This window comes from Lupinus angustifolius, chromosome LG12, assembly GCF_001865875.1.
Source record: "Lupinus angustifolius cultivar Tanjil chromosome LG12, LupAngTanjil_v1.0, whole genome shotgun sequence".
Taxonomy (NCBI): Eukaryota; Viridiplantae; Streptophyta; class Magnoliopsida; order Fabales; family Fabaceae; genus Lupinus; species Lupinus angustifolius.
Window position 1 is genome coordinate 90656 of NC_032020.1, and position 25784 is coordinate 116439.

Below are 25784 nucleotides of genomic sequence, written 5' to 3' on the forward strand. Positions count from 1 at the left end.
CTAAATATTGACACTGACACGTTCTAATTTTTAAAACTGAACAAGACTCTAGATCCAATAAATCTAATTATATCTAGGTTCAGTCATACAGGTCAAGTGGGTGTGGGTGTGGGTATAGTCAGACCTTGCTATCTCTTAACTTGCACAAGCAAATGCAATATCCTTGGGAGAATACTTAATTGAGCCACAAGTAACTTGTTGAATAAAGGATCCTTCGTTGTTTTGAAGCCAAGAGTGACTAACGAAAGAATATTTAGTTTGAATAACAAGTGACTTATTTAAGAGAGAATCTTTACTTGTTGTGGAGCTAAAAGTTGCTTTTGAAGAATTTAACCAACATGTGGTCATGGCAACAAAAACATATACTGTCCATAAAATAAAGACAAAAGGCCATTAACCGAGAGCATTTGATCTTGGTGAATATCAATTAACACAATACAAAATTTACATAAAGAAGACACTCATACGCAACTATAAAAGGGAAGTCACAAATCCAGTTCATCTCAAAGACACAGTAACAATATTGAGATTTACAACATAGATTAACAATCATGAACAGCCAAAGCATCTACATATAGAGAAAATACCGGATGGAAGCGGTTCTGAATCAGGCTCTGGTTTTTTTCGAGGAAGCTGCTTAAAAAAGGCTTTCACAGCTCCTGTCACTCCATCCTCATTCTCCATGGCCTTGGCAAGTTCGGTTGCGCGCTCCTTCACCTGCCATTGCATGAAGAAATTAAATTTAATGTTTATCTTCAGTTATAGCCGACCTCACCTAGTAGGATAAAACTTGATTGTGGTTATCTTTAGTTAGATTGCAACCAACAAAAACTATGGACGAATTCCACCAAAATTGGATTGCATTGCACAATGTCTAAAAACTCAGCAAGCTCCACTGGGGATTATCCCTTAACAGGCACAGTACATATATCACCAATTTCCCCATCAACCCCATCCCACAAATTTAAATCTCAACATACTAAACTAAAAACTTGCCATAATGGTTCAACAGTTTCCCGATAGCATGTGAATTAACTACTAATACCCAAGGATCTGTACAAGGAGCTCAAGCAAACCTATATATGACACCTTATACCCTTCCCTATAGAGGTTGTTTGATTGAAGGGATGATTTTTCACTCCTGAAAATCAGACTCCATGGCAAGATATTCAAGGATGATACCCCTGAGAGTGTATTAATCCCTTGTTTGGTTACTTCGACCATTCCAAATTTGTTTAACAACATTCCATAATACATAGCAAAATATCAACTTTAACACAGTTTTCTCTATCACTTTTTACATCACAAACTTGTGAGGTTAAAGTTACGTACATGTACCCTTCCCATACTCTCTAGGAGGGAGACTCGTGCATTGTGAGCCACTTTTTTTATAACTTTTCAATCCATGTAGTCAAGTTCACTTAGTTGAATTAAGGTTTGGTTGTTGTTATTTCTTCAAAATCTCCCTCAAGGAACTATTTGATTATAAGTTGTTTTCAACACAAAATACTCTATAATCCAAAAACGCCTATATTGACAATGCATAAAGAATCTAGCTTCAATATTTACTTCCAAAAGAAGCAAACTCCTTTGTCCTGCTTATTAAACATTTAAAAGCATTCATATCTCAGGAATATGATTGTTACCTTGGGATCTAGCATAAAATTAATTGCATCAACCAACTTGGTAAGTGAAAACTCGTCAACTGGGATAGGTGGAGGACCAACTCCTCTAGCATGAACTCTGTCACCCCAAAATGGTTGATCACCGAAAAATGGAACTATGGTTGTTGGGCACTACCATAAAACATCCCAATTAATTGAAGCAGAACCAGATGATATGATAATTATTAAAGATTCAAAAAGCTATTAATTTCTTACAGCAGCTTTCAGCCCAGCAGCTGTTGTTCCTGCACCTCCATGATGCACCTGAAAACAACAGGTAAAAGTATAAGTACAAAAATTTGCATATGATAGATAATCGAAACCTGAAAATCCAAACACCAAGACTAATAATAGAAAGTACTTCAGATATGGATGGGCTTATCCAACAATCACAAGACCATTAATGGAAATTGTTTGAAGACGGAGAAACAACAAGCAATATGAATATGAACTACAAGCATTGAACTATTTGATCTCACCACAGCCTTGCAGTGTAAGAATAGCCAGTCATGAGGGATATTATCCAACAAATATATAGAGTCATTTGGTTCTGCCACTGGGAAGAAACATATTTAGTTAACAAAAAGGAACTAATAAATTACTACAATAGGAAAGCAAGAATAAGCAATATTCATACAATTCCCAAGACCTCCCCATCCTTTATTGATGATTCCCCTCTGTCCAGTTTTCTTCAGTGCTTCTACAATTATTTCTGTCATCTTTTTTGGTTCTTGAACAGGCTGTAATAAGAATATGAGAGAGAGAGAAGCAATAAGATTAAAGAGCTATACAATCAATCATCCTTTTTGAGAACTTCACACAAGAATTACCAAAGTCATGGAATGATTGAAAAAACTAAATATTAATTTTCCATAAGAAAGTAAAACATAATAATAAATATTATTTTTACAAAACTCAATGACACTAGAAAATGGCAAAGACAAACAAGGGGAAGAAAACACGGGAAATTATACTGACTTGTCCGGAGGAATGGCTTAATTATCTTGAAATCCTTCTTGTTTTCGAAATTATGCTGAGCTTTTTGAGGTTTTTGTTGCCTTTAAACTTACATCCTCTGACATTAACTAGTCATTAAAATTATGCTTATTCCCATGTTTTTAGGAGTATAGGGTGTAATACCCCAAAACCTGGAGATCAGTGTAATTATCCTTTCAAAATTGAACAAATTCAGCTTCCAACCAAAAAATTAAAGCAAATAATGAAGCATCTAATTTCCTTACCTTTTCGCTAACCCACTTAGTTTCTTGTAGGCACCTAAAATTGATCACCCTCCTAGCCATTGTGTCTATTATTTCTATTGATTTACCCCTAAGAGTGCCTATATTCCATGTTTCGATTCGTATCCTAGACCAGAGAACTAGCTTCTTTACCCACACATTCTCACGCAAATGTGGGAAACCTTGCTTATTTTTCACTACATCCAGACGGCGAAGCAGAGGCCCTTGCTCAAATGACATTGTACTCGAGTGATACAACATGTTACTTCTCGGCAATGACCTAGCATTAACATTATCACATCGTTGATTCATATCATTGGGATTTACAAAGTTTATGTTGGTTGTCAACTACCTAATACAACTTTCACCTTTTACCCAGGCTTAAGACCAACTATGTATAACATCAAGCACACATAATAAATATACGACAGAAATAAGTACACTCACCAGGCTGCCAAATCCAATGTAAATAGGCTCGTCACCATCTTTGAGCCATTTCACAAGGGACTCCGGAGGTTGAAAGCTTGACGCAAGATCAAGGAAGCAAAAGCCTACTACATCAATTTTGGGTCCCCAATCTGCAAGCCAAAAACATATAAAAACAGTATGGATCACTCAACCAAGAATCAAGTAAGAGAAGATATAGTATAAGTGGTTATTTTAATTAACAGTTAAAAATTGAGAAAAGAGAACTTCAGCTTGTACCAAGGGCATGTGCAATAACTCATTGATTAAATTACTATCAGTCAGGGGAGTATAGAACTTCGTTCTGGAAAAGGGAAAGGGGCGAACTTGTTCAAAAAATGAAATTACTTTTTCACTAAAATTTTCTATTGTTCATTGAATGAAATTTTATCAAACATACCAAGGGAAAAAATGAGTATAGATAAGAGGTTTGAGCTCTTGCTGAAAAGGACATGCACATAAGCACAACTAATTAAAAACAATTAAGGAACAGTGCTCCGCTATATTATGAAACACACAAAGGGAACTGCATGTAATAATGAATACAAACTGTTAAGATTGAGATCTAATGTAACCACCTTTGGGTTTAGGAACAAGGTGAGGACTCCATATATAAGCATGCGGCACATCAGTCTCAGAGCCTTGTGAACCACTTAAATATGTGACCGGTCGTAGCTTCAACTTTTTCTTCCTAAGATCATTAATCATGTCTCGTATTCCCAGCCATATTAATGAGTCAACTATTTGATATGATAGCTGAGGAGTCATTCATGACCAAAATTTAGTTCAAACGGAGGCATAAAATTTAAGAGGGATGACCAGAACCAGCAGTAATTAAAGAACTCACCCTATAACCAGCTTGTTGCTTTACACGGGACAAAGGATGAGGAAATTCATTAGTTGGCCTGGGACAAAAAAACAAAGTACATAAAATGCAGATCTCAATCCCCAAAAAAACTAAAACTAGCAACCAATTGTTAAAGCACTAAAAGAAACAACAATGAATGAGAAAATAACTTAAGCGAATATGAAACAGTAAGATTACATTACCAAAATGAAACTTACGTCCATGGCATTGTGAAAAAAATATGAATTGGAATTTTTAGTGCCTCTGCCACATGGGTATGCCCTAAAAATGTATATTACAATGTCATTTGCAAAGCACAAGAAAGATATGAATAAAACTGTTACATAAAAAAAAATATGGATAAACATGTACAGTGAATTTACCATATCCTGAAACTGTAACTGGAAAAAACTAACGTACCATAAGCTGGGGGATTTGCAATGATTGCATCCGCTTTAAAGGGGACACCAGAATCAATGTCGGGTTCCTTACAAGCTGAAAGCAGAGAGTAAATAATTTCTTTCATCTGATTTCGCTGAATAGGTATCTCAGATGGTCCTGATGGCAAAAAGCCCTTGTTTTTAACCATATCTGCTCCAAAAAGAATTTAAAGGTTCAAAGTAAAATAATAGAACTCATTTCACCCAAAAAAAATTAATAAATAAATATTTAAATAGAACTCAAACTAAAAAGAAAATTAATAAACTTTCATGATCTTGTTGGAATTAGTGGTTAATAATTTCTAAGCTGCCATATTTTACTCAGAATTCATTTTTCTGTAACTTTGCCAAACAAAACACATTGGAGGAGATTATGGAATAGAAGAAATTAAGAAATCACAGAGACAACAGAAGAACAAATTTGTACATGGGTACATGATACGTACAACCAGCTAGGACTTTTGGATCACCACCTAATGGATAAAACTCCAAACCAGCTGTCAATACAAACTCCTTAAAATTTGAATGTGTTGCTAACCTAACGCGGTGGCCATAATCCTGCACATAAATGCGTATAAAAATTCCTCAATTTTACGTCAATAGTATTTAAAGACAAATTATAAACATAACTAAAAATTTCAGTTCATATACTTTTTACCATGAGAAGACCGATCTGAGCGATATTTTCAATATATGTTAGAAAGGTGACACTAGAAAGCATGTTTGTCTGACGAAGCAATAGAACTGGGAAGTCATAAAGAAACTAAACATATAGCCGAAAATATACCAAATATTTTTTCTATAGTGATAAAAAAAAATACAGCAGCTACAAATACTAGAGATTAGTGAAAGCAGTACCACATGTGGAATCCAAGTTTATATCTTATTTCTCAACAATTGTTTAAATTGTTCTTACTAGTGACAGTTTATGAGGAAAAAAGCATGCTAGCAGACACACACGTACATACACTCATACATATATGCATACATGAGAATGGAAAAACAATCAATTAGAATGTCTCCATACCTAAAGTCCTGTCTATTTTAACAAATGGCCACATATATCTCCATGTACCACTATAAGCATAATATATATTATAAAACAGGAAAGAAGAAAATTGAGGCATAAAAAAATGCTTCTTACTTGCAAGCGTTTGCCAATTGCCACAAACGGCTGCACATCTCCTCGTGTACCAACAATAAGTATCACTATATTCAATGGTGGGATGTAATGCTGGTCCATAGCATCAAGTGAATCATCAACAGCATTGTCCAAATGTCTAGATCGAACCCCAAGAGCTTCAGTTTGAAGATTTCCTGGAACTTCAAATTCTACAGTTCCATCGTCTTTTACAGTAGCTATTCTGTTCAACAATCTAATCTGCACAGTTGTAAAAATCATCTGAGTCACAGACATGTATGCTTAAAAACAAAGATAAAATGATGCTTATGATCACAAAGAAATAGAAGAAAATACGGCATGGTTGAATGTAATACAGGAACCATGATCAAGGCAACACAAGTTATGAGGTTGGTGAACCCTGCCTCCATTCCTTTCTTTATAAAAATAACTTTTTTTATAGCACGAGTCATGAAATGAGAAAAAAACATGAATCGAAAATAGGCATTTTCAACTCTGCTTGTTGCTGTACTTTAAAAATGGGAATATGGGAATGAATGAGAATAAATGGGAACATGGAATGGATGGGAAATAGGCAATTGGCACACTACTGGTAGCTGCATGTTTAGTGGGTTTTATTTATATTTATTAATAGTAATAATTATTAATTATACTCCAATTAAGCATAAGGAATTTTATATCTTTATTTTAATTTTTATCCTGAATAAATAGGTTTAAGTCCAATACAGTGCTTGCAGGTCCAGGAGAAGAGAAATAACATAAACGAATAAAAAAAACAGAGCGGTGAGTGGGATGTCTAAAAATATCTTTACTTAGACCCTAAGCATAGCACCATATACTCCAGTCCCTTAACCAGAGCATCCCCTTCTACTCATCTCCCCCTCACTTAGGCACACCATTACTGCACCAAATCTGGCCCGCAGTGCCAGCACTGACCGCCCAGTGTGACAATCGCGGCTCCCCTCAAGCAGGTCCACTTCTAGCTCATGACTCCCCCCATCAATCTTGTTCTGCTTTTTCCTTTCAAGGTTTGGAACGCTTCTCTGAGCGTTTTGGATCGAAAATGGTCCAAGTTGGGAATGCAATGCAAGTACCATAGCGCGAACTGGGTTGCGGGGTTACTTTTTTTATTGGCACATCATACACATGCAAGTGGTGAGTTTTAAGCTCAAACCTTTCACATGGCATCATTTTTGAGAAAGGCAGAAAACGACCCAAGTTTGGGAATGCAATGCGAACTGGGTTGCAGGGTTACTTTTTTATTGGCAAATCATACACATGCAAGTGGTGTATTTTAAGCTCAAACCTTTCCCATGCCACCATTTTCGAGAAAGGCAGAAAGACGAAGATTCCATTCACCGAAAAATCATTCCAAAAGGACCTCGTTCCCTTTTGTAAAAGGATGTAAACTAGAATAGTGAGATGCAAAGACAGAGTTTACTGAGAATCAGAAGCTGTAAAGTTCTATTATAATTCCTAAAATGATTACAATAGAGTATAGGAGTATTTATAAGCTGTTGTAACAGCTGTCATCTAATCAGTACTAACTAAGCCTAACCGCCTCTGCTGCCATTAGCAGAGGACAGCAGAGGCTTGCTTCCATGACCATGTAATACTTAAAACTGATTTCTAGTCATATTTCTCTAATCTACTCCCCTGTAACCGAGGGTGGTTGGCTAGCCTCAAAAAATCAACAACTCTGAGTTGTTGCTTGAGACAAGCAAATCAAGTTGTTGGTAGAGGCTTAATTTGTTAATAAGGGGGAGGAAAGGGAAGGAGGGTACAGAGATCAGTTAATAAATTTCCTTCTCATTGTTTGGATGTATGTAATCCTCAGAAGTTCTCCACATTAGGGAACTTTTAAATGTTCTTAAAAAATTACTACTGCAAGTCTTGGGGATAACGTGATAATCCCCATTTTACTCACCTCAATATAAAAGCCTCCCAACAAAAATGAGCTTTACTAAAACCTTCCACTCCTGTCATTTCCCTTACCATAACTCCCATCTAAAAATAGCCTATAGTTTCTTCCTTCTTTTGGAGAGCACGACAAAAATTTCTTTTTAACCACAGTCGTTCAACTACTGCAGACCCAATGCCACCCTGACAAAGGGGGAAGGAAAAGCAAGAGATATCATAGATCACAATAATGTACCTTCTCCTGGACAGGAACTTTGTCATCAAAAATTTGTGCTGCATCTTCAGGCCTTATATGTCTGTGCTTCTCTGTTTTTGACCTTTCCCACTTAAATGTATTTGAACTTGACTCCAATTTATCTCCATGTGATATATCTGCTGGCAGAGTAGTCACTTTAGACAATCCCTTGCTAGGAACACCTGAATAAGGGGATAAAGCAAGTTTATCAAAATATATCTCAGAAAAGAATAATATTGAAATTAAGGCATCAAATACTTGTTCAGATAAAATATATGTACTATATTAAGAATGCCATGAGATGCTTGTCAGTCTATTACAGGAAATTATAGAAACAGAACACTAGCAGAATTGGAAAAATGAAGGATGGTATTTCATTAAGGTAATCTGCTCCAGCAAGGAAAACCCTCCAAAATATAAAGATGCTTCCAGAATGACAGTTCACACCTAAATGACTCTCCTAAATACCCATTTACATCCACACCCCCTAACAAACTCAACAAATAAAGAGATGTGTAATATGAATTATGCTAGGAATAAAGAAATATAGAAATAAAACCAACTTAGTTAAACGGTGTTGTTTGCAAAGCTGAGCTGAAAGCAAATCTACAAATTCTGGAAACTGACAAGCCAATCTATAGTACTCTATCCACGTGGCAGCCTCTGCCGCTACATGAGCCCACTGCATCAGTACCTCTGTGACTACTGTCCCTTTTTTCTGCACCATCCTTTAAGCTAAAACTTAGTCAGGTTGTAGTTCAACTGTTCAAGTATCCTCGCGATCATTGATTGGAGGTAAAACTAAATACAACTGTTTTGACAAATGTTGACGCTTGAGGAGGCAAACATGGAAGACATCGTATATCTTAGAGGCAGGGACCAACCTATGTTGCCTATAGGGAGGGCATGTCCCCCAAAAACTTTTATTTGTTATTTACTTACTACACATATATATACATATGTTTGATGCTTCCCCCAATGTATATACACATACAAGCATTATATTTGCACTGAAGGCTTTAATTATTTGGTCATTTCTACAGGTGGTAGGCGCGTACAACCATACAAGTTAACAACTACTAGTCAAATATTTTGTCCATCCCATAACCCATTACTATTTCTCAAAAAAAAAATATCCCTGATAAATTATATTTTGTGAACACAGAACAAGTACACATTTAAAAAGTTATACAGAACATATTTTGTTTCCTGCTAGCATTGGCGCATACTTTCAAGCTTCAAAGTTAGGTTGAGTATTTTGTTCTTTATAAAATTGGGGTTATTTTTGTAATGGTGGGTTAAGCTCATCTTTTATTTTGGGACTTAAACTTTACCTATTATAAATCCATTTACCATTACTTCTTGTTTCTCTAAATGTCAAGGTTAATTCTGGTTATTCTTATATTTATTTTAGTTCTAGCAATGAAGAAGTACTTCAAAAGAAAATAAACATTGGAGCAACCATCTTCTCCTCCTACTCGAGCACTAGTTGCAATCATATGATATATTTTTTTATAAACAAAAACATTAATTACTAATATGAGTACAAGGGAGAGATGATTGGTGTTATGATGTGGATTGTTTTTTTCATGCCTGAATCAAATATTCTATTTCTGAATTCTGACCACTAATGCAAGTAACTCTTTTACCACACTAAAGTATGCAAAGGCCCATGGCTTTACAGAAATCAAGTAATCGCAGTACCGGGGCCTTTGTGACAGTTGTTTAAGGGTTGCAAAGGCCATTTCAACATTTTCATCCCAATTAACAGTATCCAGTTTAAGCAGCTGTATAAGAAATTTATGAGCATAACATAAGAAATTAAAAAAAAAACTTCAGAGGCATCATAAATGAGAACTCAGAAGATGATCCCTACAACAAGTTTTAGGGATCAAGAAATTTATACATGTTACATAGAGTGTGTGTGTGTGTGTGTGCGGTGCGCATCTAAAAATTGAGTGAAGAATACACTCACCTGACACCTCAACCCCTTTTAGAAGGAAGTCATTCTAGAATCTACTTTCATGTTTAGTTTGTGGTCCAAATAGAGTGGTCCAAATAGAGACCATCATGTGATTTCCTAAAAGCAAAATCGTTTCATACCTTGTAAAATAAATTCCACTTATTAGCCCACATTATGTTAAATTCTCACACTGTTGATTGCATAACAATTTACAAGAGTGAATAGCCAAATTCATCTCTGCAAGATATGATCAACTTCACACAGTGACCAATCACATTTTAGTCCATTAAGTGTACAAATAATCAGTGAAATCTATCCTTTCTTACAAGGGTGGAAACAGGTAGGTCGTCTATTAGGGGTCTATTACCTAGCCTATAACAGGTTAGGCCAGGTTTTTTTGTGAACAAGTCAGATTCGGGCTTTTCAAAAGCCTATTTAGCTTGACAGGTCAGACTTTAGGCCATCTGAAATGCCTATTAAACTTAACATATTGACCTATTTAATTATATTATATAATAATATTCATATTATATTATTTTAATATAAGAATATTATGATATATGTATTTTTAATATAATAATGAAGGCAAAAATATAGTTTAATTGTTAGGATTATATGAATCTAATTAAAAGTAGCCACATTAGCATATTAAAATGTAGGCATGATAGCATATTTCAAGACCATATAGTATAACAGACCTTTAAATAAACTAATAGACCAGATCAAACTATTAAACAGGTGAGACTAGATTTTGAAATTTTTTTAAACAAACCATACTCAGGTTCTCATATATTATATAGGCTTGGTCTTTTGAAGGTAAAGTCTGGTCTGGCATGTTTCCAATCTCACCGAGTTTAACACATTTTAATGGTCCACTCGAAGTTCCAATGGTGATTTTGAATCCAAAATTTTAGTCTTCCTCGTCTACTTCCCATGAACAACACTAAACCAAACAAACAACTCAGAACACCAAAAAGCTAAAACCAAATCAACAACCAAACACAGTTCAACTTCACAAAACAACAAGAATCTCACTATTCCGCTTTCATAAAAATTGAACTCCATAACTTAATTCTACACACAAGCGAAGAAATGAGAAAAATCAAGAGAGCTAAGAGAATTGTACTAACCTGAACTACTGCTAGCGTTATCAACAACGGAGCTTCCATTGTTTTCAACTTCCTTGCTTACGATTCCATTTCTTGCACCTACTTCATGCTCTACTCTCACCGAGACATCGCTCGAACTGGAAGATGAGCGTTGCCGATTTTCCGGCAACTCCGCCATAACCGCCACCGTATCCGACGCAATAACTTGTCGGCGATAACCTAGATTCGTTGCAATAAAAAGAGAGAAGAAATTGAATTGAATTCAATAAATGAGATTTGAGAGAGAGAATATGAGAGTGAAGAAGATGCTAACTTTATAAGATGGGTTTTCCTTCACACACCAGAGGTGATATAAAAACCGCTCGGACCCGGTTCGGCTGCTTATAAAACCGGGTTCGCTGCATTGTTGAACCGGGTTCGGAACTTTGTGTTTGATGGAAAGTGGACACGTGTACGAGAAAGATATTTTTTTAACAAAATAATAAAAAGTTATTTTAGAACCTTACTTTACAGGCTGTGGCATTCGATTCAATTTGGAATTTTTTGGACAAATTGATAAAAAAGTAAATGAAATAAGTCCATGTAGAAAAATAAATATTTTACTTATAATCAAATTCCAGGTGTATTTGATTTGCTAAATAAAATATAATATATTATTGTTTATCTCATTTTGGTTTTTATCTTCTTCTTTTGTCTCATTTCTATCTTTTAACTTTACTTATTGACTAATTTGCATTAAACTTTAGTAACATCATAAAAAGTATCATGTGTATTTTCGCCTATAAAACTACATTGGTATAGCTTTCTCTCCACCAAACTTTTTCCTATACTCACACTGAACACATCTTAACCATAACAACTACCACCAATTGTCACAACCAAAACCTGTTTCTTGTCCTTCCACTTATGTGTTGTACTTGCTCATGTTATTGACAGAACAAAGTATTCTTTTTAATTGTTTCCCTCAACAATAACTTAAAAACTTGGTGACAATTCACAAATTATGAGTTGAGGATTGTTAAATTGGCAATTAGGGGTAAGAAATATTACCTATGGTGTCATAAATAAGTAAAAGGGTAAGGGGTTATCGTGTCCATAAGGATTGACTAACTCGACCTTTCAAAATCAAATTAATATCTTAAGCTAGTTTCAAAAGGAATTTTCAGTTGGTTGGTTGGTTTGGTGAAATTTTTTGATAATAAATGTGTTGGAGTTAGGATGTAGGATTAACTCATTATTCATCTTAGTAAATTGTCAAACAATCAAGGAATGAAACAAATATAATTTTATACAATATTCGACCTTAAACACACTAAGAACCAATACTTTAGTAATAATTAATTATTTGTTTTAACAAGGTTGTGGTTACATTTAATTCTATGCGGTTATCGAGTGTATCATTTAATGACGGATGAAAGTGGCGCTAATATCTTTTAATGATCCATAATCGACTCACGAGTAATTGTACGTTTTGACCGCAAAAACATTGGTAACTCCAATCAATTTGACACGGGCCTCCTTTGTATCAATGGTAAGTCGATGACTTCGCCAATCGAACCAAAACATCACTCCACTACGTAGGGTTTTGTCGTGTCATCCCTACTACACTAATGAGTGATCCAAGAAAACCAAAATATCCTATATGTTCCAAAATGAGCACACATGGGTAAGAGAGAAGGGGACAAAGAAAAAAAGAATGGACCTGAAGAGATAGCTAGAGAAGATGATTTCTAGGATTTTGAGGCTTTCTTGTCTCGTTTGGTTCACGACCTCCTTTTTATTTTCTTTTTTGCTAGTGGATGCTTCCTCTTTCCTAGGGTTTTAGTTAAGTGGGGCTTTTTATACCCCTTTAGATTAGGGTTAGGGTTAGATTATAATCTAGGGTAATTATATTTTGGTCCTTGTAAGATATTTTTTTGTAACACATGCCTAAAACTCTCTATCTAACATGTATACTCTTTTTTATAAAAAAAACACTATAGGATACATTTTTTAAAGTGTTGTAGCAAAATTAGGTTTTCACATAAAGTAACCGTAATGAAACTCTAGGCACTAAAACATATATAAATATATGGAATTTCAACAAAATATAATAAAAATTGCATTTACATAAATTGAATAAAATTGATTACATTGGTTGGAAGCTCCTAGTTCGCTCTAAAACATCTTCCATGCTCAATTGCTCCAGTTATAAGCCATGTCTAAACATGTACAAAACAAAGCACAATTCATTTTTATATAAACTTAAGGATTATGATAATCTTAACATTCTCATGGTCAAATGAGTATAATTTGATGTCTCGATAAAGTGTTCGACCTCCCATTATTATTGAGACCTTCGGCCATGGTCCATCAACCCATTAAATGATCAAGTAATGACTCAAACAAAACCTATATAAACAGTACTCAACATATATCAACATATCATATCAAGGTAGATATTATTTCTCATGTAGATATAATCCTTGAATTAAATCATATGCAATTATGCCTCAAATATGCTCTAATTTGTAGTCTTAGTACCAATAGCTTGTATAATTTCGTGTTGGCCATGTGTGTTATGAAAATGTAAAATGTGATATGTTTTCATGTCTCTAAAGTCGATCCATGAAAATCTATTAGTTCTAGAGCTTGCTCAAATATTAAATGATGACCGTGAAACCAAAACATCGTTGGGACCTAACACTAAACTCATGGGACCCTAAAATTAAAACTAAGGAAATAGATGAAGTGATTCAAAACATGAAACAAAAACAACATGCAACATGAAATGATAAGCTTCTTTAAAGTAACCTTGAAACTAAATAAGAGATATCACCATATTATTTTTATTGTTATTTAACATATAATTTGGACACCACAACTAATTTATACATTTAGATGGAATAAAATTCTAGTTGGAACACCACTATCTTAATGCTGCTTGGGTCCCATATACTTATTTATTTATTGAGAATGTCTTCTCCTTATTTCATGCTAACTTTCCAATTCATTCCCTTTTCCAAGTATATATATATATATATATTTATTAGTTTCTTACTTTATTTTAAAACAACGTAAAAATCAAAACGTTAATGTTCGATTTTTGGGATTAACACTATTCGGAGTTTGAATGGAAATTTGAAGTTTTTATGAAAGAATGTGAGCACACCACGTAGGAAGAGGGAGAAGAAAAGAAATTGTTTGAGTTTTTGTTTATAATTTTTGCCGCACAATTCTCGTCAATGTCGCTCTCCGATTGAACGCTGTTGGCGCAAGCCACGTTTTCCCATTTTCCCCTTTCTCTCTTTCTCTTTCATCATCACTTCAATCATTTTCAATTCCCTTTTTCCCATTTCAATTCTTTCATTTCTTTATTCTCTCTCTCTGAAGAAGCCTCAATTTCCACTCCGATTTTTATCACATTTTGATCCAATTTTGGAGATGGAAAATAGAGGTGGAACAGAGGAAAATAGAGTCTTTTGATCATTATTGCTTTTATTTGTTTCCAATTTCAGGTTCTCATTTTTGAATTATTTCAAAAAAATAATTATAAATTTCTAATTTTGATTGTTTCCATTTTGTATTATTGCGTAGTTGAATTGGTAAAGTTCTTATTTTTAATCTTGTTTTGTTTATCCTGATTTGCTCATACTTGTTTAGTAATTTTGATGAAGGTGGTGGTGCAATTTGATTGATTTTGATTATTGGGGTTAAAAGGGTTCTCAATTTTGTTGGAAATCTTCATAATCTTGTTGTAGTTGCTCTTTTGTGCCTTGTCAATAATCCAAGATTACTTCATCTGTGTGCTTATATATATACAACAAGGTAAACTTGGATCCAGTGAGAATTTTCCCATTTTTTTTTACTTTGTGGGGTCTAAATTGAGTATTTTTTGTCGCTGGGTCGCAGTGTATCTCTCTTTGGTTGCGAAACCATAGGTGATTTCTTGCTGCAGTTCGGAAAATATTGCGTCAACTAGTAATTGGACATCAATTTTTGTAATTACATGTTGAAGTTGCTGTTTCCATGAACTTGGATGACAATAGTGTAGAATGTAGGTTGTTCAGCGATTAGTACTTCTCGGCCTATTACTGTCTCGGTATTCTGTGAAAAGAGTTTGCAGCTTGAGAAGTTGAGAAGGTATTATTTATGGCAGTGAATAAAGCAGGAAACCTCTTAGGTACCAATACTGAGAAGGATCATTGTTTGTTTCGTAATGATGGAATTGCGTGTAGAAGAGTTCCTGTTTCACCTGAGATATTTGGAAAGCATGAAGATAGGTTTGGGTTGAATAGGGAGAATGGACACATCAAGTATGAAGGTCTTACAAAAATTTTGGGGTTGAGGAGAATGGAATCTGAGAGTTCTGAGATAAGCGACTTTATTTCTATGAAAGAGCCGACCCAGGAGATGGAAAATGGGGCTTTTGTAAATAGTCTAAACAAAAGCAATAAAGAAGCTGGTGTTTCCCATTCCTCAAAGAAAGCCGTTGATGAGTCTATTGGTGACATATCTGGTCATGGGCCAATTGTGTCCCCCCGTGTGCAATATGAATATGAATCTACTTATTCGAATGATCATTCTGGTTCAGGAGTTGTAGATGAATCTCGATCTGAGAAAATGAAGTTTCTATGCAGCTTTGGTGGGAAAATATTACCAAGGCCCAGTGATGGGAAACTCAGATATGTCGGAGGACAGACTCGAATGATATCAATCCGAAAGGGTATCTCATGGGAAGCACTTATCAAGAAGTCTTTGGGTTTTTGCAGCCAGCCTCATACAATCAAATATCAACTTCCGGGGGAGGATCTTGATGCTCTAATATCTGTCTCCTCTGACGAGGATCTTCAAAATATGATAGAGGAATACCACGGGCTTGAAAGACATGAAGGATCTCATAGGCTTAGAATTTTTTTAGTTCCTTTGGGTGAATCTGAAGAGACATCTTCATTTGAGGCAAGCAGCGTTCAGCAGAGTGATGCTGGCTACCGGTATGTTGTTGCTGTGAATGGCATAGCCGATCCTACTCCTGGGAAAAGCATTGGAGGGCAGTGTTTGACAAATGAGGCAAGTCAGTTGGATACAAGTTTGAATCTTGCTCCTTCTCCCAATTCCCCTTATACTTCGGATGCCAAGAGTGGTGGTGGTAATGCTTTAAATTCAGATGGAACTTTTAATGGTTCGCTGATTCTTCACGGATCTCCCAATCAATCTCCACTAGTTTCCCCAATTCCAATCGAGGGAAGAGGTTCAAGCATCGGTTATACACAGTTGCTTTGTAATAATTCATGCCAAGGAAGTATTGAGAGCAATACATCATTTATCACAGCTCAGCTACAACCAGAGAGCTCCAGCATAAGCACTGCTGATTATAGATACCCTCAACAAGTACCTGTGACTTTGTTAAGTGACAGTCTCTGTAATCAACATGATGATGTTGTTAAGCCAGAGAAGCACTATGGAAAGCATTTTCGTAACAGCAATCCCGACAAGGAATCAGTGACTCCTTTATATATTAATCCAAGTGAGGGCTATAGTGATGGACTTTTTGGTAAAAAGCCCTTGCATAAGGAAAGAACATTCCACTCTGGAAATCCTCCTTCATGTTTGGATGATCTAATCTGTCAACAGGCTGAATCTGATGGTATTACTTACATCCCTTTTGTAATGCCTCATGCTTTTTCGGATTCGCAGTTGCATGAGAGTGAAACTAGATCTGGTTACTGCTCACAAGAAGCAACTGGCTTATCTTTCTCCTTGAACCATGCAAAGGCTCAGTCATCTTCAATGTTATTGTCTAGTGTCTCACAAGGGGGGCTTATGGAGGTACATAATGATTCCATTCTCCTTTATCCTCAGATACAAAGTATGCTAACAAATAATACCGAGTCATCCGAGTTGCACAAAAGGCAGGATGTTGCATCATCTTCTCCATATTCAGAGTCATTAGGAGTGAATGATCCTGTTCATAGGGATAGCATTTTAATTGGAAAAAAGTACCCTGTTGCTCAAACTAATCTAAGTGGATCTAGCTTTGTAGTGAAGCATGCTGAGGACAATTCTTTGACTTCAGAAATGATTAAGAGAACTGAAGAAAAGAATCCTACTGAAATGAAGGATAGCATGATTTACGTGGGCAAAACACCTGGTGCTAATAGGGTTCTTGTCACTGAATTGAATCTTTTGGACTCCTTCCCATCTAATAATTTGAATGCCAAGGTTAATATGCAAAATGTTTGGGAGCTACCTCCCGAGGATAGCATTGCTGTATCATTAGGCACAGTAGGAGTCGGCAACAATAATCACATGGACAAAATCCCTTCTCATTTTGACCCTAGCCAAAGGACTGGTGATAGTAAGAAATGTGCTGTGAATGAAGGTTTGAATGGTGAACAAGGTACTGGGTTTTCGTTGGCAAGAAACTCTGATTTAAATGGCCCAACTTTCAAAGGTGGAGAAACCACTCGTGACAAAATTTCTCTTGACGATATGTTTGAACTATCCATTGACTTAGATTCTTATAAAGCTTCACAAGTTCAACCTTCCATGAACCCGAAGAGTACAAGTCTTCTTGAAAATCCAACTTTAAGCTCTGCATCTTTGTATGATGCTGTACTTTATGATGGTCATGGTCCAAGTTCAAACTTGCCTATGAATCACCAGCCCAGTCCAAAGAAGAATACTTCTTTTAAGAAAATCCCTTCCTTGATTGATCATGACTCGATAACCAGTTCTGAACAGATAATAGTTGATCAGGTTACCAGGGGACATTTTGCTGAAAAGTCAAAAGTTAGCGATGTCATGTCGGAGCAATCAAGAAGACCAGAAAAGTGCAATGATGTAAATCAAGTGGAGGCATTTGTTGTAGTAGAAGAAGTGATTGGTGTAGTTCCTCCGGACATTTATTCTTCATTGGCAACCACCCAAAATATTGTGGATGAAATTGGAAGTCGTGTTGTATCCTTGTCTCCCATGGAGGAAGAGAGCAACATCCTACAGTCTGAAAATGAGGTAGGAAAAACTTAAATAAGATTGTAATCTTAGCTAATTTCCTAATGGTTTCTGAATATTTTGCTTTTTTATTTATAGGATTTTAAAGACGATGAATCAGACAGGAATGAATTCCTTACTGATGCAATGATAGCAGAAATGGAAGCAAGCATCTATGGTTTGCAGGTTATCCATCATTGAAATTTTCCATTTTTGACTTTGATGTTTTCCAATATCAGAACCTGTTTTGTTTTTATGCTGATTATCATCTTGCTAGCTTCAAATGCACTTTCACATCCAGCTAGGCAGAGATGATGCTTCAGAGAGTTGCGTAGTCGGTCATCTGATGAATAGAAATCCACAGCCTCCCGATAATTTTCCTTTTCTGGAATAGAACCCTCCATTTACTACTTTTTAAGTTGCTGTGCAAACTTGCAATTTTGATGAATTCTCCCAAGTTGAAGAGCTTTGTGATGCCTAGTTTTCTATAATCCCAGATGTGAATGTTCTGCTGCCACAGTGAATAAACAAAAAATATCTTTTTACTTCAATGAACCATAAATGCACACTACCTTGCTACTAATGTGACAGAATTAACTTCTACGGTTAAATAGTCCTAAAGGCCAATAATTTTGTGTTTTCTTACAGAATCTTCAATCACATTGTGTGTATTCTTATTATAGGATCGTCAGTGTGCTTACGACTGATGTTAAATCATTTCCCGTTTTCTGGTGTCTTTGTACTTTAGATCATATAAATAGTTTTCCTATTGGCTATAACTGACTTTTTAGCTTGTAATTCAGATAATAAGGAATGCTGATCTTGAAGAACTTCAGGAGTTAGGCTCTGGTACTTATGGAACGGTTTATCATGGAAAATGGCGGGGATCAGACATTGCTATTAAGAGAATTAAAAAGAGCTGCTTTGCAGGGAGATATTCTGAGCAAGAAAGATTGGTGAGTCTTTTGTGCAAATCACTTCTCAACACCATCTTATGTATGTATAATATGTTTTATATCTGTATCTCGGTTTGGTCTTAAGCAATACTTCCTATAACCTTATGTTTAGGAGGGTGGGGTCCCAAAGCAAAACCGCAGTCATTTACCTGCTAGAACAATGTTTGTAGACTTTTAGACACCACATTACCAAAATGCAAAACCCAAATCCCTTTCCTTAGTAGGATGTTATTGATTTCCCAAGTGCGACTTAATTTAAAGATAAGCTGTAGAATCTATACAGACCAAATGAAGAAATGTATTGCATACTATTTTGAAAATATTATGAATTTTTATGTCTCAATCTCAAACCTAGCTCTGCGCATCTATATCACGAAACAAAAAATAATAACAAAGAAAGCACTCTGTACATAATACTGATTATTTTTCTTGGTTTTGGTTAGACAAAAGACTTTTGGAGAGAGGCGCAAATCCTTTCGAATCTTCACCATCCTAATGTGGTTGCATTTTATGGGATAGTACCAGATGGATCTGAAGGAACCCTGGCGACCGTAACTGAGTATATGGTTAATGGTTCCCTTAGGCATGTCCTCGTCAAGAAAGATAGGTAGCGTTTGTTCTTTTTCTCTGAAAATCATTTTTTTTGTTATTTATGCACATACCGAGTCTGCAACTCTTGGTGCAGATTACTAGATCGTCGTAAAAAGCTAATAATTGCCATGGACGCATCTTTTGGTATGGAATATTTGCATTCGAAAAATATTGTCCATTTTGATTTGAAGTGTGACAATTTGCTAGTCAATCTAAGGGATCCACAACGGCCCATATGCAAGGTAAGAATTCTGGAAGTACAGTTTCGTTTCATTTCACAAATGAATACAGATTTTGTGATTAATTAGTGCCCAGAATGATTGTACACATGTTAGTGAGGTCCAGCTTCGTTGTATATATTTTACTTCATATCTAGTAATTAACGAAATTAAGACCCATTTATATATTACATCAATTAATATATAGTCAGCTTACGTGATGTGGTGGAGATGAGAAATGGTTCATACAGTCCCAGATTTCTGTCTCTATCAACAGAGATAAAATCATAAAAGCTTGCCACATTAAATTCTTTGCTTGCCTTTACTAATTAAAATGAGCTATGGATGGCTCTGAACAGTGAAAAAGCAGGTTTGAGAACCCAAAAATAGAAGTGAAAACATGCAGTTATCTTTTTGGTTGGAAATGATTTGACACAGGGCAAAGGAGGATGATTATTACGATGATTTGATTTGATTATATTGATTATTTTATCGTAATTTTCTTAACAATTATTTTCACGGGTATTATTTGTTCTTTAGTTATTTTAGGGTAATTGTCAGTTAGAATTCTACTAGGTATGAATTAAGGAAGCTCTAGAATATTGCTTACTTGCCAGCCAAGTTTTATTTGGCTACAAAAGGGCCAACTGTGCCAAAAAGGATAGAACTTCTTTTACAACACAACTAGAAGGAAGATGAAACTTCCTTCCTTAAATTCTGCCTCGAACTCGAACATGGAGATAAAAATAGGGCAGCCCAGTGTTATTGAAGAAGATGGTCAAGTCATAATCAGGGAGGAAAGAGGACTTGTAGACTCAAGATAGGAATCAACATTATTTGTTGAGAAGACCAAGAAAGAAAATTCCAAGAGCAAAGCAATATTGGAACCCAAGGTCTCTGGGAATATTTAGATTTGATCCAAAACAACCAAAGGCTTATCTCATTACCGGGGTTGGCTGCATAGTTCAAACGATCTATGAAAAATCAAACTTCAATAATATCCGAAAATTGGTAAATGTTAGCTTTATTTGGTTTAGTGTGCTACTGATGCCAGGATAAATTCGGAGGGGGGAGGGGGTTGTGTCAATTCTAGGTATGTTTTTATTTTGACAATTTTATTGTAATCTTTATCGGACATTTTTTACGAAATTTTGTAAAGGCAAATATGGTAGAATTAGAGTCCTATTAGAAGATTGATAAATGCTGGTCAATATTTATTAGGAATGCCAGAAAGCCTGCTACTCATCAAACTTGATTGAACTTGTTTTTTCACTTACCATGATTATTCCAAGAAATTTTCCTTTTAATTTGGTTAATTCCAAGTTTGGGAGTTTTCTGAACCCTAGAACTCCTTTTGTATCATTTCCCTTGTCTTTCAACCCTAACTCTGTCCAGGTTCAGATGTTTGTGTCTTTGCACTGTGTTATGGTTTTCAAGTAAACTTCTCTGTGCTAATATTTCTTTATTTGATTTTACTGGTGACTTCATTATTGTTTGAATTCATGTTTCCTAATTTGACCATATCATTCTTTTCCAGGTTGGAGATTTTGGATTATCAAGAATTAAACGTAATACCCTGGTATCTGGTGGTGTTCGTGGAACTCTTCCATGGATGGCACCGGAGCTGTTGAATGGTAGTAGCAGCAGAGTTTCTGAAAAGGTTAGTTACATCATTCATAAAAGTTTAACTATTTGAATGATACAAAGGAATCAGTGAATCTTTTGTGGGTATTTAGCTTGTGGAATGAAATTTTCAGGTTGATGTTTTCTCATTTGGCATCTCAATGTGGGAGATATTGACTGGGGAGGAACCTTATGCAGATATGCATTGTGGCGCCATTATTGGTAAGATTATGTAAACAATTTCACTCTTACCAGTTCAGTTTTTTCTGTGCTAATAGTTTCTAATGTTTTTAATTATTATTCACTGACTCAATAAAAACTACGATAATCACAGATAAAAACCATGACTGCATAAGCAGTTGGGAATTTAAGAGCATAATCCAATGTTTTATCATATAAGAAGAAGCTTTTCACAAAGGAATGGAGTAGAAGAAAATTAATCTCTTTTATTATAGATGCTTATGTTACTTGGTCTAGCTATGACGGTTATCTGAACTGGAGATTTGCATCTTTGATATATTGATGCTTTCTTCATTTGTTGCACAAATCATTTTTCATTGTAAAGGAGTTTTGAATTGCTGCTCTTATGGTAAGATCCTTGCTTTGGTTAAAGGACGAAATGAACAATGTTGTTTCAAAAAGCAAATAATACCACAGGGCAGGACTTGTTCGAAAATGTAAATAATACCCCAGCTTAATGTTTGAGTCTTACATTGAAGTATAAATACAACAACAACCATGCCTTGTTCCTAGTAGGTGGAGTTTGCTACATGGATCAAACAATGCCAAAATGTTTGATCCTAACTCATGTTCAATAACAACATATTGATATCTACATCCTTCCTAATCATTTCGTTTATAATTTTTCTTAGCCTCCCTATGTGTTTAGAAAATGAACTAGCCTCCCTTCAATCTACTCTCCTCACTAGGGCTTCTATCAGTATTCTCTACCACATGCCCAAACCATCTAAGGTGAGCTTCTAACATCTTTTTACAATAGCAGCTACTCAACTTTCTCTGGTAGGTATTCATTCCTAATCCTATCTTATATAGTTTGTCCACTCATCCAACATAAAATTCTCATCTTTATTACATTGAGTTTATTCTCTTGTTGACATTTTATTACCCAACATTTGGTCCCATACAACTTTGCAGATCCTAATGTCATGTAGTAAAATTTCTTTTTACTCTCGAGTGACACCTTTCTATCACATATAATACCTAGAGCACTCCTCCATCTCATCCACCCCGCTTGAATCTTATGGTTTACATTTTCTTCAATTTCCCCATTGTTTTGTATGGTTCACTCAAGATGCTTAAACCTTGTGAATGTGGTACATTTATGACCACATTATATGGTTAAATGCCTTGGATAACTTGCACTTCCATAATTGTTTACCCTCCTCTTAAAATTGCTGTGTAAAGCACAGATTTGTTTGTTTACTTTTCCCTCCATTGATGGCTATAATCTTCGATATTATGGGCATAAAATAATTTTTTTTATATGTAATAATAATATATACGTAGAAACTTTCAACTTAACTGGAATACTTGCAACTTCCCATGATAGACTCCTCTTTCTTCTGTTTCTTGTTCATTGCTGGTTCTTGATAAATGTTGATAACATTGAGCTTGTACTATAGGAATTTGAGATTTTTAGGCATAGAGGTGTCTAAACTTGGTAAGAATATCATACCATACAGTTATCAAGCTATGATTTTTTCAGTAGAGAAATGGTTAGCTGGGTATAGAAAGTGTCCACTTCATGAGAAATGTGGTTATGCTATTGCATGGCTTAACTTTTGGATCATCAAATTTTTTATCCTTTTGCACATGCTTCACAATTATTATCTGCAATGCATATGAAGAGTTTCAGTTTTGGATGACAAATAATATTTGTTGGTTCTGTGTAAGCTCTTGACATATATGTTATGACATGGGAATTTGTTATGTATTATGATATCCGTGATTTAAGCTTTTCACTTCTGTTTCATATATAATTTGCTTATTTCCGAGACCCACATTATATATATGGGGCATATCAGGAGAGAGAAATGTCTTATTATGAGAGATGATAGGACTCAATAATAACCATTGGATTAAACTCAACGGGCCAGATTTATTCCACAACTATAAACCCGCATGGCACTTGATTTCCCATCCCAAGCGCGAGTCTGCACAACACATCTCCTTCACTAACTGCATCCCTGTGTTCTGTCTTGTTCTCCTTCTTTGTTCATATCATAGCCTAACAATTATCAATTTCCATATTTATGTGTTTATTAATGAATTGGTAAGCTTATAGGAATAACAATTAACATTGGTTGCGCTGAGGGAAAGCACATCCGTACCAATCGCAGATCTTGACTGCTGAAACTTGATTGCAATTGTTGTTACAAATCCATGACAAGACACCCTTCAAATAGAAGTCCATTGGGTCTCTATGAATCTTCTCTAAATCCCAATCTAAACTCCATTTTTGGTTCATCTGAATTTCATAATTTGTATATTTATTGAAAAACACGGAAATTATATAGAAGGCTTGTTGCTTTAGGGTAGGTAGGATGAAGATGTAGCAGTAAAAGCAATGCTGCGAAATGGTCATTGTTATGGAGGGATGGATATGTTAACGAACATATTGCACAACCATTGGCTTATTTCAATAATAATAATGATCGAGTCCGAGGTTGTGTGTTCTATGATTTCAGGCATCTAGAGGATCATTCTCATGCTGGGTTTTTTGTTTTTAAAAAGTGTTATTTTTTATCCCTTTCATTTTTGAAAGGCATTATGTCCGTTCTTCTTCCATTAATGAGTGATTATATAGATTGGAGAAATTAGAAAGTAATGGAACTTCAATTTGAAGAGGATGTAGAGGAAGAAGATACCGTGCAATTTCGTAATATCTAAAACAATGGAATGTCTTTGAAGCTTCTGGTAATAGGTATCGGTATTGGGAATCATCTTCATGAGAGGATAACATGGTCAAAGTGTTTTTGGGAACAAGATGTGGACGCCCGTGGGTATAAAAATCAATTGTCACATGGTTTTATAATTGTTGATTTAATCTTGTCCGGTGATTTTGTCTAACGGTAATTATTGAGTCCTCTAATCTCTCATAATAAGACATTCCTCACGTCTGATATGCCCCCAATATATACATTGTGCTGCAAGTGTCCATGAAGACCAAATGTGTCATTTGTTTGTTTTGTTGTGCTTTAGATTTAAGTTGTTTTCCTGTGTGTACTGTAGCTGCTGTAATTGGAAAGTTTCTTCCTCAGTGGCATGATAACCTTATGAAAATTAATGATGAATGTAGGAAGATATCTGAATAGAACAAATCATGCAAGAAATAAAAGAGTGTAATTTTTTTCAAATTTTGATGAGATTCCATCTCTGACACTCAATATACTGTCCAACTTAAAAATGATTAGATGTTTCGCTACTTTGGAAGTTCAGTTAGTCTAGGATTTGTCTTTCATATTTAGCACAACATTGCATTCTGAAGCTAGTTTAGTTTAATAATAGAAATTGTTAAAAAGATTGGAAAAATTACAGTGAACTTATGTTGCTAAATTCTGTATCATTTGATGTGTCTATATACTCCCAGTTGGCCAAACTTGGCCACTAGAAGAATATTAGATTTATGCCTCACATTTTTTTACTTTCTCCCTTTTTCATCATGTTCTTTTAGGGGGGATTGTAAAGAACACTCTTCGACCACCTATTCCGGAACATTGTGATACTGAATGGAGGAAGCTCATGGAAGAGTGTTGGTCACCTAATCCCGAAAGCCGACCATCATTCACAGAGATAACACGGAGGTTACGATCTATGTTTATGACCCTTCAAGCAAAGGGATTGTCAGGCATGTCAGTTAAGGCCTAGTGCTTCATCAGGGTTAGCATAATACTTGGCAATTGTTTGTTCTCATTTTTGTTAGCCATGGTATCTTGATTTGTTTATTCTTGGTGTATAGTAGATTGTATCTCTCAATTTTCTACCAAAAGAATAGAGAAGGAAAAAGGTTTGTTTAGTGTACATATGGAGAATTGTGCTTGTAAGATATGTTGTGGTTGATGTGAGTTTTCTCCCTCTCCTGCCATGTATTCTTCTTCTTTTTTGGGGTCAGAATATTTATACAATTTTTGAGTGTGACTATTTCTATCAAGATAATTCTATCTTTCATCCCTTTATTCAAATTATTGAATTATTGAATAAAAAGTGAGTATAAGTAATGATCTGCTAGTTACATTACTGTAATTGATAGTTTTTGACATGCATATTTACAAGCAAGACTAACCTAGTAATTAGGGGTGAGCATACCTGACCTTACCCACTGGGTTGAATATGGTCGGGTTTCATTGGAGGAATTTTAATTTTATCGGTTTTGCTAACCTCA

The 25784-nt window shown here is 35.3% G+C and overlaps 2 protein-coding genes across 2 annotated transcripts; one reads left to right on the forward strand and one right to left on the reverse strand.

Annotated features, from left to right (window-relative positions):
- Positions 481-11315, reverse strand: LOC109362606 (sterol 3-beta-glucosyltransferase UGT80A2-like). Its single transcript, XM_019608522.1, has 14 exons — positions 11044-11315; positions 7951-8132; positions 5799-6035; positions 5101-5212; positions 4635-4805; positions 4433-4496; positions 4215-4272; positions 3946-4123; positions 3350-3480; positions 2302-2404; positions 2144-2220; positions 1881-1928; positions 1647-1796; positions 481-717 (listed from the first exon to the last, which is right to left on the reverse strand). Exons 1-14 carry the CDS (start codon positions 11198-11200, stop codon positions 550-552), a joined length of 1836 nt encoding a protein of 611 aa, XP_019464067.1. The 5' UTR covers positions 11201-11315; the 3' UTR covers positions 481-549.
- LOC109362414 lies at positions 14559-25543 on the forward strand. Its single transcript, XM_019608188.1, is given in 10 exon segments — positions 14559-14829; positions 14914-18015; positions 18094-18180; positions 18798-18950; positions 19394-19557; positions 19636-19783; positions 21297-21419; positions 21517-21604; positions 25077-25242; positions 25244-25543. Coding segments are annotated over 9 exon segments (3840 nt in total). The 5' UTR covers positions 14559-14829; positions 14914-15153; the 3' UTR covers positions 25293-25543.

What these genes read in the sequence shown, in the direction of transcription:
- LOC109362606 (XM_019608522.1), bottom strand. Translation starts at nt 11,200, where the DNA reads ATGGCGGAGTTGCCGGAAAATCGGCAACGCTCATCTTCCAGTTCGAGC. An exon ending in AAGTTCCTGTCCAGGAGAAG is followed by an intron (nt 6,036 to 7,950) that starts GTACATTATTGT and finishes ACAACTGTGCAG; the next exon opens with ATTAGATTGTTGAACAGAAT. An exon ending in ATGGGGAGGTCTTGGGAATT is followed by an intron (nt 2,221 to 2,301) that starts GTATGAATATTG and finishes GTTTCTTCCCAG; the next exon opens with TGGCAGAACCAAATGACTCT.